The sequence below is a fragment of the Archocentrus centrarchus genome, unplaced genomic scaffold (genome assembly GCF_007364275.1).
Source record: "Archocentrus centrarchus isolate MPI-CPG fArcCen1 unplaced genomic scaffold, fArcCen1 scaffold_43_ctg1, whole genome shotgun sequence".
NCBI lineage: Eukaryota > Metazoa > Chordata > Actinopteri > Cichliformes > Cichlidae > Archocentrus > Archocentrus centrarchus.
This window is the reverse complement of record NW_022060269.1, coordinates 2172715-2187310: the sequence shown is the minus strand read 5'-3', so window position 1 is coordinate 2187310 and position 14596 is coordinate 2172715. Positions and strand designations below refer to the sequence as shown.

Genomic DNA, 14596 nt, shown 5'->3' with positions numbered 1-14596 from the left:
GTTCCTTTGTGCAAGGACGATCAAGTTGAGCACTACCAAAGACCTACTAAATGACCTCCAACAGGCCACTGGTGTGAAACAATAGGAACAATGATAAACTTTGGATTTGGATTTTACAAATTCATCACAGTTTTTAAATGATGATTTAATTTATTAAGGGGAAAAACAACCTCATCCAAACCTACCTGGCCCTACTGTATGTGAAAAAAGCAATTGTTCCCTAAACCTATTAACTTGGCAGCAGGAACTGCAATCAAGCATTTGTGACAACTGGTATATTGTGTCTCATTGTGATTTTGTAATGGATGTATTAAAATTGGCATTTTCTTGTTCTTGAATTTTTTTTTTTTTAAATATTGTACTTAAACAAATGTTTTTTAATATTATATTATGATGGAGCAGCTCCATCACTGTTACATACATGCATACATGAATGCACACACAAACACATGTATTCATACACATCTTCATATTCAAAAGGCACACTACACATTTCCCAGTTCATTTCTGTCTGCACTGGGAAAGTTAAAATCACAGTTAATGTGGTGCAACCAAGGGTGCGCAGTTAGCTTTGGTGTTTAGAGTTACAGAAGCAGCCACACAACACTTTCACTTGTACTTGACTCATGCACACATTTTTCACCTAGGTCCCTGATCAGGTCACCGTGTGTCTGACATCTCATTTTCACTGTCACAGTTGTCACTGTAGCAGTGGTCTAAGTTACCGTGGTTTGTCCTCAGTACACAGATGAGAGACAACCACTATTTCACACACAGAAATCTTAATTCACTCTTCAAACACTGAACGAAAATCACTCTCCCCAGCAGTGGAGCACCTATTACCTGTCTATTGTTACAGGGGACTCTTTCCAGAATCCTTTTTAGCTGTATGATGTTATCCCTCTGGCCTGTACCTGCTATATAAGGAGAGATTAAGTAGCAAAAGGCACAACAGGTATGCAACTCCCTGTATGATGGCTGGGATAGGCTCCAGCCACCCTGCAATCCTGAATTGGATAAAGGGTTAAGAAAAAGGATTTATGGTTCATGTGAGTGGAATATCAAGCACTTGCTGCAAAAGAAAATGTGACCTTTCTGAGGGCTCATATATAGACAATAGAATATATAGCATTGGAAGACTATGTGAATATCCTCTAATTCAACATAGCAGAATTGGGTGAGTGAAGATTAATCCTCGTGTGGAGGAATTAAGCTTGAATCTTGTTTTTTAGTTCTGTGTGCAGACCTAATGATTCCTGTGTTCTTCTGCAGGTAAGAGGTCAGTGAAGGCAGTGGTACCAGTGGATGGAGATGATGTCCATGCAAAGTAAGTGTTCTGTTACCATAGCAGCCAGCTCTGATTTTCTCTTACATACATGTAAAGCAAATGCACGTAGCCACTCATGCGTAATGTCAGATATTCCTTCAACTGTCTTTGTTGTATTAGGAAGAGATGATAATGATTCAAATGAAATTATTGTTACTGTACCCCTTTCTAGGCTCACTGTGGTGTTAATAGTTGTGGGAGGAAACCAGTAGACCTTGGAAACAGTATCTGTAGCATTAGCAGAAGAACAAATTAGAACATTACCAACATGAGATGCAATAGGAGGAGGAGTATTTGATACAAGCAGCAGGAATAATTAGCAGAAGCTAGTGGTAGAGATTGTAAAAATAGTTGCACTACAAATGGCACTATTAGTGCTACAATTATTATTAGCACTAGTTGATGTGAAAATAGGTATAATCACAGCATCAGTGGCAGCAGTAGTTGTTGTAATAGTACAAGCACTAATACTCTAATCAGCTTTAGGAAAGGAAGTGGCACTACAGGTATTAGTACTAGCACCATCAATAATAATAATAGCTACAAAACATGCATCAGTTAGTTCAGTGCAAATAGCAATATTTTCAACAGTAGAGGAAGTAGCAACACTAGAATTAGTTGCTGAAGAAGTAGCAGCAGTACATGCAGCACTAGTGGTTGTACTAAGTGCTACCACACTGTAAACCCGGATAAGTTGAATCTACTTAAAAAAACCAAGGTAACCCATTGCCTTAAATTTTTTAAGTAATGAAACAGTTCATTTAACTCAGCCTGTTAAGTAAGCACTACTCCATATCCAATTGAACTAAATTGTATGTTCTAATTGACCAAACTTATCTTTTATAGTTAATGAAAAAATAAAATGTCTTTTGATCAATCAATCCCCCCCTATCCTTTTCATGGTTGTGTGGGGTGGAGCCTATCCCAGCTGACAAGGCAGTAAGATGCAGGGTACACCCCGTGCAGGTCACCAGCCTGTTGCAGGGCTGACACAGACAGCCATTCACACCTGTGGGCAATTTACAGAGACCAATTCAGCTAACCCCAGTAGCATGTCTTCAGATTGTGGGGGGAAACCCATACAGACACAGGGAGAACAAACATGAGTCCACACGGCAAGAGTCCCGGGCTAAGGTGGAATTGAACCCAGACTATCAGATAACTATTCTAGCTGTAAGGCAGCAGTGCTAACCACCACACCACCATGCTGCCCAGTAACACAAATATTTTTTACAGTGTTGAACTGTGTCTGTTTAAATTTGGTAAATAAACAAACATGATAAAACTCAGCCCTGCTCAACACTGGTACATTAACATTTACAAATAACATTTGTCCATGGAACAATAGAAAACTATACGAGAGAGCATTTTGAACAAAAACACCAAATGTTTTCTATTCCAAACAGCGAGAGGCCTGGGCCAAGTCGGAATGGAACCCAGACCTTCTAGAAGGTATTCCACCTGTGAGGCAGCACTGCTAACCATCACACCACCATGCAGCTGCGCATTAAGCCAGTCTGTTAAAACTGGTATAAACTAGATTTTTAGCAGGTGCAAAACTTGATGTTATTAAGTTGTTTGAACTCAAACACATGATCACAATAAGATAGACCATCAAAAAGTACAGTCTACTCAGCATTAACAAGTAATGTTCACATTCTAGGTTATTTTAAGTAATATGAACTCAATATTTTTAAGTGGAATCAAAATCTCGGTTTACAGTGCACTTAGTACTAAAAGGATGTACTAAGTTTAGTGTTTAATACTAGACGTAGTCCTAGCAGGAACTGTAGAAGTTGCAGTAAGTAGCAGTTGCAGAGGTAATGCATTAGAAGTAATATACACTGCAGCAATAACACCAGTGCCATCTTTAAAGCTAGTACTACTGAAAAAGATTGCACTAGTCACAGAAAGGAGGAGTAGTAGTAGTTTATTAGTAGCACTACTGTATCAGTGGTATTATTAGTAACACCAGATGCAGTGAGACTGGTCAGTGGGCTGTGTGAGGCTTCCCTGAAGAGCCACTTGGTGCAGCTTTGCTTAGTCCAGAACCAAGCTCTATGGCCAACACTCCATAAGCTCCCATGGAGATGGGAGAAGTTAGCCATTGGGATATTCTGCCAAAAAGAATGATATTTATTTATTTATTTTAACTGAAGCAATGACTGACAAACAACACCCTATAGAGGTTATATAGAGGAAATGATTCCTAGATTTGATGAAAAACCATTGTTTAAGCCATTTAACCACAGGTGCTTCCTGCTCTATGTTTTGCCAGTCTTTATACTACATATCTTTACTTTTTCAACTTTCTGGCAGAAAGCCCTGAAAACAAACTTCCCCGGTGAGTGAAAAATGCTCATTGTCACCAATAGAAAGTGGTAAACATAGTGACATGAAAAATTGGTGGAGTAAAGAAAGTAATATTAGCTATACTAACATCTACAAACCCTTGAAAGTCCATGGAAAAAACAAACAAACAAACAAACAAAAAACAGAGGAATCAATTTAAGAATGGGCATGCATTGAAGTTAACTGCTAGGTCCAGACTTGCATAAGTTACAGGGGTGCAACCAGGGCACCACTTGGCAATTGTTGCTGTAGATATCAGTGACTATGTGTGTTGATTCTGCAGTGAGTGAGGCAGACAGCGTGGTGAAGGTGGCAGAGTGGCAGCAGACTTACTATGCCACAGACTCTGGGATCCAATCAGGAGCTACCACAGTGCAGGATGATGAGAGCACTGAGTACAGTGGTGACAAGAAGTACAAAAGCAGAAACACCATTGCCACTGTAACTGTCATGGCCATGGCAGGGGAAGGCGGAGACACAACATTCAGTGGAGTGGAGAGCCCAACAGGTAAAAATTCCTGATCATAAATATTTGATTGCAGATGTTTTTTATGTGCTTTCATCAGTCACTCTTTTTTGATAAATTTTGGCTCTTTGTATCAGCTTCCTGTTTTAAAATACCTAAAATGTTATATCATCGTATTGGTCTATTTTCTTATTTCATTAGTTGCTTGTGATGCACGATTTGATCCATAAGTTATGTAATTATAAAACTTAACTACAAGTTGTAGATGTACTTTTATTTCTCTAGTAATTATCATCCTCTGCTGCATACACGAAAGTTAAAGTATAAATCTTCTAATACAGTTCATGCTACTTTTCCCAATTGTATAAAAAATCCTGGCATTGATACTTTTTCACATCTTCTAGAAACTCTTTCAAATAACTGTAGCACAAAAAAAAAACCTACACTTTTGTAATTGGGTAAATGCACTGATTCTCAGCTAAGTCAATTTAAAAGGATATTAGTGGACATCTTTCATCTTTCCTTCAGCATGCCAGTTTTCTTATTAAGGTCCTTTGGTGTGGTAGTTTCATTTTGGTTTCAAAATCATATCAAAATAAGTCTTTTTTTTTTGGAAACTGAACATGGGATGGGGAAAAATACATGCTGGTTATGTGTACTAACTAGGGGTGGGACTTTAACGCGTTAATTTCGATTAATTAATTACAGGGAAAATAACTAATTAAAAATTTTAACGCATTTTAATCGCACTTTGCACCGTGGAACGTTTCTCAGTGCACGAGTTCCAGGCATACGCACGATGTCAAAAATTCAGGGGCCGCATCCTTCGAAGGACCCGGCCCACCGGGCATAGACATATATATGTCTATACGTATATATGTCTATGCCACCGGGTCCTTCGCAGCCCACGAAGACCGCAAAGGCCGGAAATGAGCGGCTAGCCTTCATATCAGCGTCGCCTGCCCTCACCTCTGCATAGCTCATGTCGCCTAGCAACGTGAGTGTGAAGCACAGCTGTGTAAAAGCAGCTGGTTAAACGGAGAACGAACTTTTGCTCCTTTTTGTGGTTTAATTTTAAGTCTTTAATTCAAAATAAGCTGTTAAAACAAGCATAACACATTTCAACATCAAGGAATACAGCTGAGAGAATGATTAATTTCCAGCTATATTAAGTGAGACATTAATGTTAAATAAAACTATCCAGTTATGATGCTTAACTTTAATTTCAGAGTTTGCTTATCACAGGAGCACTTCCACCCTTCGTTGGTCTGTGTAGTAGACTGGTGGGAAAATAAACAAAATTTTGACGTTTAAGCTTATGTATATTGATTCATTCATCAACTAAACTTAAATTAATATTTATCATGTTAAATATTTAAATGTGATTAAAATGCGATTAATTTCGATTAATTAATTACAAAGCTCCTAATTAATTAGATTAATTTTTTTAATCGAATCCCACCCCTAGTACTAACCCATCCTACCCTCTACAGTCATGTGAAAAAAATTTTCACTAGACTATAGTCTGTGTGTAGTCCTGTGAAAAACTAAGTATTCCTCATGATTCAATAGCTTGTAGAAGGGACATTTGGGCTTCAATTAAGAAAAAAAAAACTTTTTTAATTTTCGGTTATGTATTCATCAATAATATGTAATAAACAGCAGCACAGTGGTGCAGTGGTTAGCACTGCTGCCTCACAGTTAGAATAGCATCTGAAAGGTCTAGGTTCCATACCACCTTAGCCCAGGCCTCTGCCTCTCTCTGTGTTGAGTTTGCATGTGCTTGCGTGGGTTTCCTCCGGGTACTCCGGTTTCCTCCCACATTCCAAAGACATGCACTTACTGGTATTAGGTTAATTGGCTACTCTAAATTGCCCATAGGTGTGAATGTGAGTGTGAAAGGTTGTTTGTCACTCTGTGTTGGCCCTACAACAGGCTGGCGCCCTGTTCAGGGTGTACCCTGCCTCTTGCCCTATGACAGCTGGGATAGGCTCCAGCCCCCCTGCGACCCTGAACAGGATGAGTGGAAGGGAATGGATGGATGGAATATGTAATAAACTATCAGAAGCTTGATTGGCTCATTTCAGGCACCAAAGGCATTAATTTTATTTTATGTTTTATTTGTTTTTTGCTATATTTGGTGCAAGCGTGTTACCAACATTCAGGTACATGAAAAAGGTAGATTAATTCATTTTTTAACTATCATTCCTTTACTATTATGTACAGAAAATAACATTTTGTGGCAGTGGCGCAGTGGGTAGGTGCTTGCCTTGCAGCCGGAAGGTTGCAGGTTCCAACCCCTGTCCTTGCGCTGCATTGTGTCCTTGGGCAAGACACTTAAACCACATTGCCTAATGGTAGCGCCGGTCTCTGGCTGCATGACCTCAGATGCTCGTCTCTGGATGAGTGATCTGGAACAGTCATTTTGTTGTATGCCTTGTGCGCACAATGACAATGAGTTGAATCTAATCTAATCTAATCTAATTCCACCTGAACAACCATTTGATTTCAGATATGACTTGATACAAATTAAATTCTGGTGTGCTGTATGTGAGGTCTTCTGCAACTGTGAGTCTAGAGTATGACTGACAAAAAACATACAAAAGCTTCAACTTTAATTCCACAGAACACATGCAGCTGACTTCACAGCAGAGGATTTTCCCAGATGAAAGAGTAATCACCTGGCAAGCCATGGCAAGAATTTATGGTCCAAAATGTCCAATGAACACAAAAGCCACATTTGACAAGAAAACAAACAAAAATTGAGAAAAAAAATAACTGGTGATTTACTGACCAATGTCTACTACATATGACCTAAGAGATTCGTTATTGTTTCATTACTGAAATTGCAATCATCACAACATTCTTCAGAAAATAAAGCTGACAAAATAAGATTCATGAGAACAAAATCAGTATCTAGATATCACCTTATCACCTCATGCTTATTTATTCGCAATATTGTTGCAATTACTGATTTTCAGCAGATTAGACATACGGACCTCCCATTTACAAACAGCTGACTGGAGTAGGCTAGTCAACACCAGTTGATTATAAGCAACATTCTGCCAACTAATGTTAGGCCCCAATGTCCTAAAAATCCCACTTTCCCATGTTTGATCACATTCTCATATCATATGAGAGTTTATTTGTGTCTCAGTCATCCACAACATTAGATTCACCTTGATGAAAGTTTCAGCATCATGGGCTTACAGTGGCTAAAACAGCAGTGGCTAAAATAGCAATGGTCCTCAAAATCCTCAACAACTCATCTCAGTATTGCTGTTGGACAGAAGGGAGCTTCTCTGACTCATCGATTCATTTCTGACTCTTTTCACATTTTCAAGCTTTCAAGTTTTACAACCTCCTCCAAAAATAAATAGATGTGGACACTTCATGAGGTAAACTGTGGTCTTACTGTCTACACTCACTAGATAAACCTTGGCCAGAGAATTTAAGGTGACCTGGGAGTAAAACCATAAAATATTAACACATCTGTTTTTAAAATTTTTTACTTTACTTTGCTTAGTTACATATGGAAGTGCTTGTATGAATGGGTGTGAATGTAAACATGTTGTATAAGTTATTTGAGTGCTCAGAGTAGAAAAGCACTATATAAGAACTAGTCCATTTTTCATTACTTTGTCATTCACTTTGGTCTTATTGATTTATATTGTTGTTTCCTGTTTCTCTTGTAATGTGTCAAAAGTAAAAGATTCTATTTATGCACTTAAAAAAAAAAAAGTCTGTTGTGAAAATCAACCAAACAAACTCACTTTTTGAAATGTCTTGGTTAGCAAATAAAGCCAGTTCTAAGGTCAGTTTGCTTATGTAAAGAGATGGATTTAGTTTAAATTTCTATATTTGCTTTGTTTAAATGCCCTTATTAGACCATATCCTGCCCTTTAACCACCAGATTTCCTCTAGGCTCTCTACTGATTTGATTCAAAGCAAGTTAGGTTACAAAAACATATTTCACTTTGCATTTAAAACAATTGCTACAAAACATGCTTTAGTGGCATGAATTTGAGTTCAGGGCTATATGCAAGGCAGTTAAGAGGCTCATTCACAGGTCTGTGTGCTCACAAACATGAATGTTTTACTGCTGTGGTTCAAAATTATGTTACAGCATATTTTAGAGAGTGCAATACCATTAGAAATGCTGCTGTAATTTAATAAAATTTCCCTTCCCTTGGAGCTAAAATAATTCCCATAATGATGTTTAAGTCCTGCTGGGATTATCCATTGTCTTAAAATGGCCATGACAAAGCAGCAAGATGCACACACAAACACCAATTAAAAAGACAAGCGTGCGTGAGTGAAGAAATGGTGTATACGATGTTGTCAAGTGAAACAAACAATACCAAACCAAAACCCAAAAAGGGTGTCTCAAGGAGGAGAGTGGTTTTGCTTGTTTTTATTAGCTTTTTTTTTTTTTTTAGTTCAGTTTTAGTTTTATTTTTTCATACTTTATTTGTCAGGTGCAAGATTCAAGGTGCAAGAATAACTACTGTGTAGTAAATACTGTGTACAAAAAATTGTAATCCTCAAACCAAGTGTTCACAAGACAGCAGCATTATGTGCTAAATGTGTGTTATATTAAGGACACACATGAACATCATGAGACATAACCGGGGAGCAACATAAAGAACAATCCAATAAACTTAAACTCCCAATAAACTCTTATCTCAAAAATATGTATCTCAAAACTTAGAAAAATATAAATAAAAATATTTATCTAAAAAATAGATTAATTGTGGTGTGTAACATCAGAACACATCTAAACATAAACAAGAACAAACTGAGCTCTGAGCATTTGAAGGAATCAAAGCTCAAATACAGTTTTTCAAGATTGTTTGTGTTGTATTTACAGGTGCTGGTCATAAAATTAGAATATCATGAAAAAGCTGATTTATTTCAGTAATTCCATTCAAAAAGTGAAACTTGTATATTATATTATATTATAATATATTCATTCATTACACACAGACTGATATATTTCAAATGTTTATTTCTTTTAATTTTGATGATTATAACTGACAAATAATGAAAACCCCAAATTCAGTATCTCTATTCTAAAGACCAATACAAAAAGGGATTTTTAGAAATGTTGGCCAATTGAAATGTATGAACATGAGAAGTACGAGCATGTACAGCACTCAATACATAGTTGGGGCTCCTTTTGCCTGGATTACTGCAGCAATGTGGCGTGGCATGGAGTCGATCAGTCTGTGGCACTGCTCAGGTGTTATGAGAGCCCAGGTTGCTCTGATAGTGGCCTTCAGCTCTTCTGAATTGTTGGGTGCTGGCCTCAGATCTGGCATTGTTCAGGGGTGCTGTTCCTGTAGACCCCAGGCCTGCTCTCCCCCCGCGCTGTGGTGGGGTGTGGGGAATCGGGGTACTTACTGAGCCAGTTAGGTAGCTGACTATCTCCTTTCTGGGGTAGTCTTCAACCTCCCAGTCTTATGTCTCCTGGTCCTTCATTCCCCATACATCACATCACTCAATTATGTAGGACCTTGGGAGGGATATATGTTCCTCAGAAGTTGGGCAGTGGGACTACTAAAGTGGCTCCACTCACTACTGCTGTCTTCCCCTCAATTTTATCTACAAACTGTCAACTTTTGACAGTTTGTAGACTTAAGCCCAAAGAGAAAACCACTGTAAGCATGATACAGCTATGAATAAAGCACTGTTGATCAGCAGTAGGGTACTCATCAAACATCTGACCCCTAAATTTTGATAGCACTCTAGTTTTCATACAGTCATACATATTTCTTACACCTCATACACTCTCATATTCCAACATATGCACCCAACATTTCAGCTTCCAGATGAGTGGGGAGGGGAGCAAGGAGGTCTTTCCACACCCGTTTCCTGCACCCAATTCACGGCGAGGGTTGGCAAGTGCGTCAAGGATTTGGCTGGTTTATGGATTTTGGCTGCATCTTTATTAACAGGCTACATACCACAGGCTTAAAATGTAGTGGTAATTTAGCTAATGTAGACCAATTTCTAACCTTCCTTTTATTAAAAAAAAATTCTTGGAACAGTAGCAGTCAAAATGTTAACCGATAATTTGCAAAAGTATGATCTATTTCATGAGTTTCATTCAGGATTTACAGTGCATCATAGCACAGAAACAGCCCTAGTAAAGATTATGAATGATCTTTCTATGGCCTCTGACAGTGGATTCATCCTGTGATTGCCCTGTTACACCTCAGTGCAACATTCAATACCGTTGACCACAATATTTTACTACAGAGATTAGAACACACCATTCGTACTAAAGAAATTGTGTTGCAGTGGTTTGAATCATATTTATCTGATAGATTCTAATTTGTGCAAGTAAATGGGGAGTCTTCCTCACACATTAAAGTTAGTCACGGACTTCCACGAGGCTGATGCCCAGCTTTATTTATCCATGAAACCAGATATAAATCAACAAGTTAAACTCCCTGGATGACCTCTAAATTCAGACAAGACTGAGGCTAAATGGGAGGCAGAGCCCCCATACCCCTATACCAGGGGTTGGCAACCTGAGGCTCCGGAGCTGCATGCAGCTCATCCAGGCTTAATGTGTGGCTCTGTGCGGCTTGTGGAAGTAAATTATAAGTATCCAGTTGAAGTGCATTTTATTTTTCTCAGTTCGGTTTTTGTTGTAGTTTTAAATTGGAACAGTAGTGTGATTTTGAAATATTAAAATAAAATCATTTTATTTATTTATTTTAGTTTCTCAATATATGTGTCACTCACGAAGCCGGTAGCGGCTACCGGCTTCCGCTAGTATTTGCGGCTTTTCCGTGTAAACCGGGTTTAAATGGCTCTTTCTGGATTACAGGTTGCCGACCCCTGCCCTACACCATAGAACCTGCTCCCAGTTAGGCTTTCCTTTCACTTTCACTCCCTCTATAAATATTCACCATTACCGTATTTAATCATTACTAATTATTAAACTTGGGCTCTTTCTCTCATAGTGTGTCTTTTGTGCTGTCTCCTTCTGCTGTCTTCTCTTTCCCCTTACCCCTAACTAGTCATAGTGGATGACTGCTACTCCCTGAGCCTGGTTGTTCCAGAGGTTTCTTCCTGTTAAAAGAGAGTTTTTTCCTTTCCTTCTTTTTATACTGTTGACAAGTGCTTGATCATAGGAGGTTGTGTGACTGGGGTTTCTTTCTAATATTGTAGGGTCTTTAATTTACAGTATAAAGCACTTTGAGACAACTGTTGTTGTGAATTGGTGCTATATAGTGAAAATGGAATTGAATTGTAAATCAAGTTTGCTGAGTGTGTTTTGCCAGACACCTTAGCTGCTTTAGGTTTGTCTTGGACAGTAAGTTCCTGAGACTTTTCACATTCCTCTTACTCATTGATGATGGTACAGGTTAGTTATCGAGCTATCTGCTTTCTTTGGCCACTCACAAAGGTTTTGCTATCTCTGGTTTGGGCATCGTGCACTTGTATCAACATCTCTGCAGACCTTATATTAGTTCCAGTAAACAGCTATCAAATGCAAGTTCAACTCCACCTCTTTCATCTGACGGAACAAGCCTCACCTCGTCATGAAACTGCATATAGTAAATGCTGAGCCTCCCCAGATGACAAACTACATATAAAAAGGCTGTAATTCCTAAATGGTTAATGCAATAATTTTCCTAAAACCTTAAAACAGGTTTAATCTGAGATACATGGAAATTTGGATGAACCCAAAAGGAGGCAGGTTACTGTAGTCTGGCGGCTGAGGGCTGATTACAGAGTCAATTTTGAAAAGACCAATATGGTGTGGAGCCAGCTTCCCAGAGAGTGACTTCAGTGGAATATCCTTAGAGGAAAGCCAAACACTGTGATCTTGGATGACGCAGACAAAAAAAAAAAGGGCCCAAAACAAAAAAGCAACACTGCCCAAAACAGAAAACAGTCCAGGAAGTCGCTGGCCCTAGGAAAAAAAAAACAAAAAACGGCAGCACGGAGCTGGAAAAAACATTCCAAGAAAAGAAAAACTGAGGACGAGGCAGCACAGGATGCCAAAGGAAGTCCATGACACCACAGAACAGTTCTGGAGGCTGACTGCGGTCCCGGCGGCGGCGGCGACGAGGCAAAGCAGGAGGCCGACCACGGTCCCAGCGGCGGTGGCGATGAGACGAAGCAGGAGGCCGACTGCGGTCCCAGCAGCGGAGGCAATGAGGCGGAGCAGGAGGATGACTGTGGTCCCAGTGGCGGCAGTGACGATGAAGGCCCAGGGTACTCAAAAGGCTCAGGGTACTTGAAAGGGCCACCATGTGCAGCACGGCACGCAGCTGTCTCCTCTGATGACTGGGGCTGCTGAGTCACAGGATACTCGAAAGGGCCAGGTTTCTCGAAAGAGTCATGCTGCTGAGCAGGGCATACAGCCGTCTCCTCCAACGACTGGGGCTGCTGTGTGGGCAGCTCAAAAGCAGGTTCAGGCAGAGGTGGCACTAAGGTGGCTGAAAGGACCGAGGCAGAGGGGACTGAAGCAGAGGGACCAGAGGGGACCGAAACTGAGGAGAGAGCCAAGGGGACCAAAACTGAGGACGAAACCGAAACCGGGGAGGGAACCGAGGGGACTGAAGGGAGTGAAACTAAAGGGACTGAGGCCACTTAAGCTGCAGGGGGGACGAAAACTAAAGGAGCTGAGGGACCAGAGGAGGGAGTTAAGGGGACTGAAGCAGAGGAGGGAGCAGAGGAGGGAGCTAAGGGGACTGAGGGAACCTGAGGGACCAAAGGGACCAATGCAGCTAAGGGAATCTGAGGAGCTAAGGGGACAGATGGGACCGATGCAGCTGAGGGACCCTGAGGGGCTAAGGGGACCGAAACAGCTGAGGGGATCTGAGGGGCTAAGGGGACCGAGGGAGCTCAGGGGACTGAAGCGGCAGAGGGGACTGAAGCTAAGGGGACCGAAGCGGCAGAGGTGACTGGAGCTACGGGGACTGAAGAACGCCGACTGAGAGAGAAGCTGAGGCTACGGAGGGAGCTGAGGAGACCGGAGGGACTGAAGGAGATAAATGGGCTGAGGGAGCTGGGGCTGGAGTGCTGACTAAAGAGGCTGAGGTCTCTGCCATGGACTGGCCTGCCGGTCATGATTTCTGACAGTGTTCCTGAGCCCATATAATGATGTCCATTGCAGAATCATGCCTGTTTTTAATGCAGTGTCAACCTATGGCCCAAAGATCATGAGTATCCGATATTGATCTTTGGCCTTATCCCTTATGCACAACATTTCTGCAGATTCTTGGAGTTTTTTGCTGATATTGTCCTGTAGATGATGATATATTCAAAGTCTTCACAATTTTACACTGAGGAATAATATTCAGAAACAGGGTTTTTCTCTAAGATGGTCTTTTTATACTCAGTCATGTTATGAACGTGTTGCCAATTAACCTAATTATTTGCAAAATGTTTCTTGAGCTGTTTCTTTTTAGTACCACATGCTATTACAGCCTTTTGTTGCCCCCATCCCAAATTTTTTTAGATGTGTTGTTGCCATCAAATTCAAAATGACACACAAATAACACACAGTGTTAGCCATTATAAGGTGGTCCAATGTGTGTTGTCATCTCCCTCCAACAGATTTAGAAGCTCAGTACTCTCTTACTCGGGCTCAGCGGGTCAGGGCTGCCATGTTTCCAGAGACTCTGGTGGAAGGGGAGGCAGCCATGCCTGTCCAGTCAGATCCTTCACAGCAGAGCAACGTGCAGCGACTGGCTGAACCTTCCCAGCTGCTAAAAACAGCTATTGTCCACCTGATAAACTACCAGGATGACGCTGAGCTGGCCACCAGGGCAGTGCCAGAGCTCACCAAGCTGTTGGCAGACGAGGATCCGGTATATAACTCACACAATGAATTGCTTAGGATTAGTTTGTTGAACACTGAAGAAATGATGTTTTCCTAAACAGTTAGCTTTTCTGTTTTCTAGGTTGTGGTGAACAAGGCAGCCATGATTGTCAACCAACTGACCCGTAAGGAGGCCAGTCTCCGTGTGCTGGTACAGTCTCCAGCCATGGTGGCTGCCATGGTGCGTGCCATGATGACAGCAGCTGATACAGAGACAGCTCGTTGCACAGCCAGTGTGCTTCACAGCCTATCCCACCAGAGGGAGGGACTGCTGGCCATATTCAAGGCTGGAGGGATACCAGCACTGGTCCGATTGCTAAGGTATAAATACTTGGATCAGATTATTGTTGTTAGAATTATGTCAGATAATTTTGCATTGTTAGCACTTGGGGTAAAGCATTATGTCAAATTGGTTTACATACTGTTTTTTCATGGCATTCTCCTGAAAGAGCTCCAATCTCCTGAGGCATGGTTATACCTAGAGGTCTTGTAGGATCTGCCACCATGATGTACAAAAAGATCCTGGGAAATTCTGATTTGTGTCCTCTTATCTGGACATTATGATTATGTCCATTGACAATGTGGTTTTGCTATTTTACCTTGA

At 40.7% G+C, this 14596-nt stretch overlaps 1 protein-coding gene across 2 annotated transcripts in view; it reads left to right on the top strand.

The window, feature by feature from the left end:
• The window catches only part of LOC115777097 (junction plakoglobin-like), a 193700-nt gene that overhangs the window by 96914 nt on the left and 82190 nt on the right, over positions 1-14596 (top strand). For both annotated transcript variants that reach the window (XR_004019583.1, XM_030724924.1), the window contains exons 2-5: positions 1273-1327; positions 3963-4187; positions 13728-13981; positions 14075-14313. Coding sequence is in view for 1 of the 2 variants with exons in the window: in XM_030724924.1 (XP_030580784.1) it covers positions 1306-1327; positions 3963-4187; positions 13728-13981; positions 14075-14313 (740 nt within the window). In the remaining variant the exon portion in view is untranslated. The remainder of the gene's footprint in view (positions 1-1272; positions 1328-3962; positions 4188-13727; positions 13982-14074; positions 14314-14596) is intronic.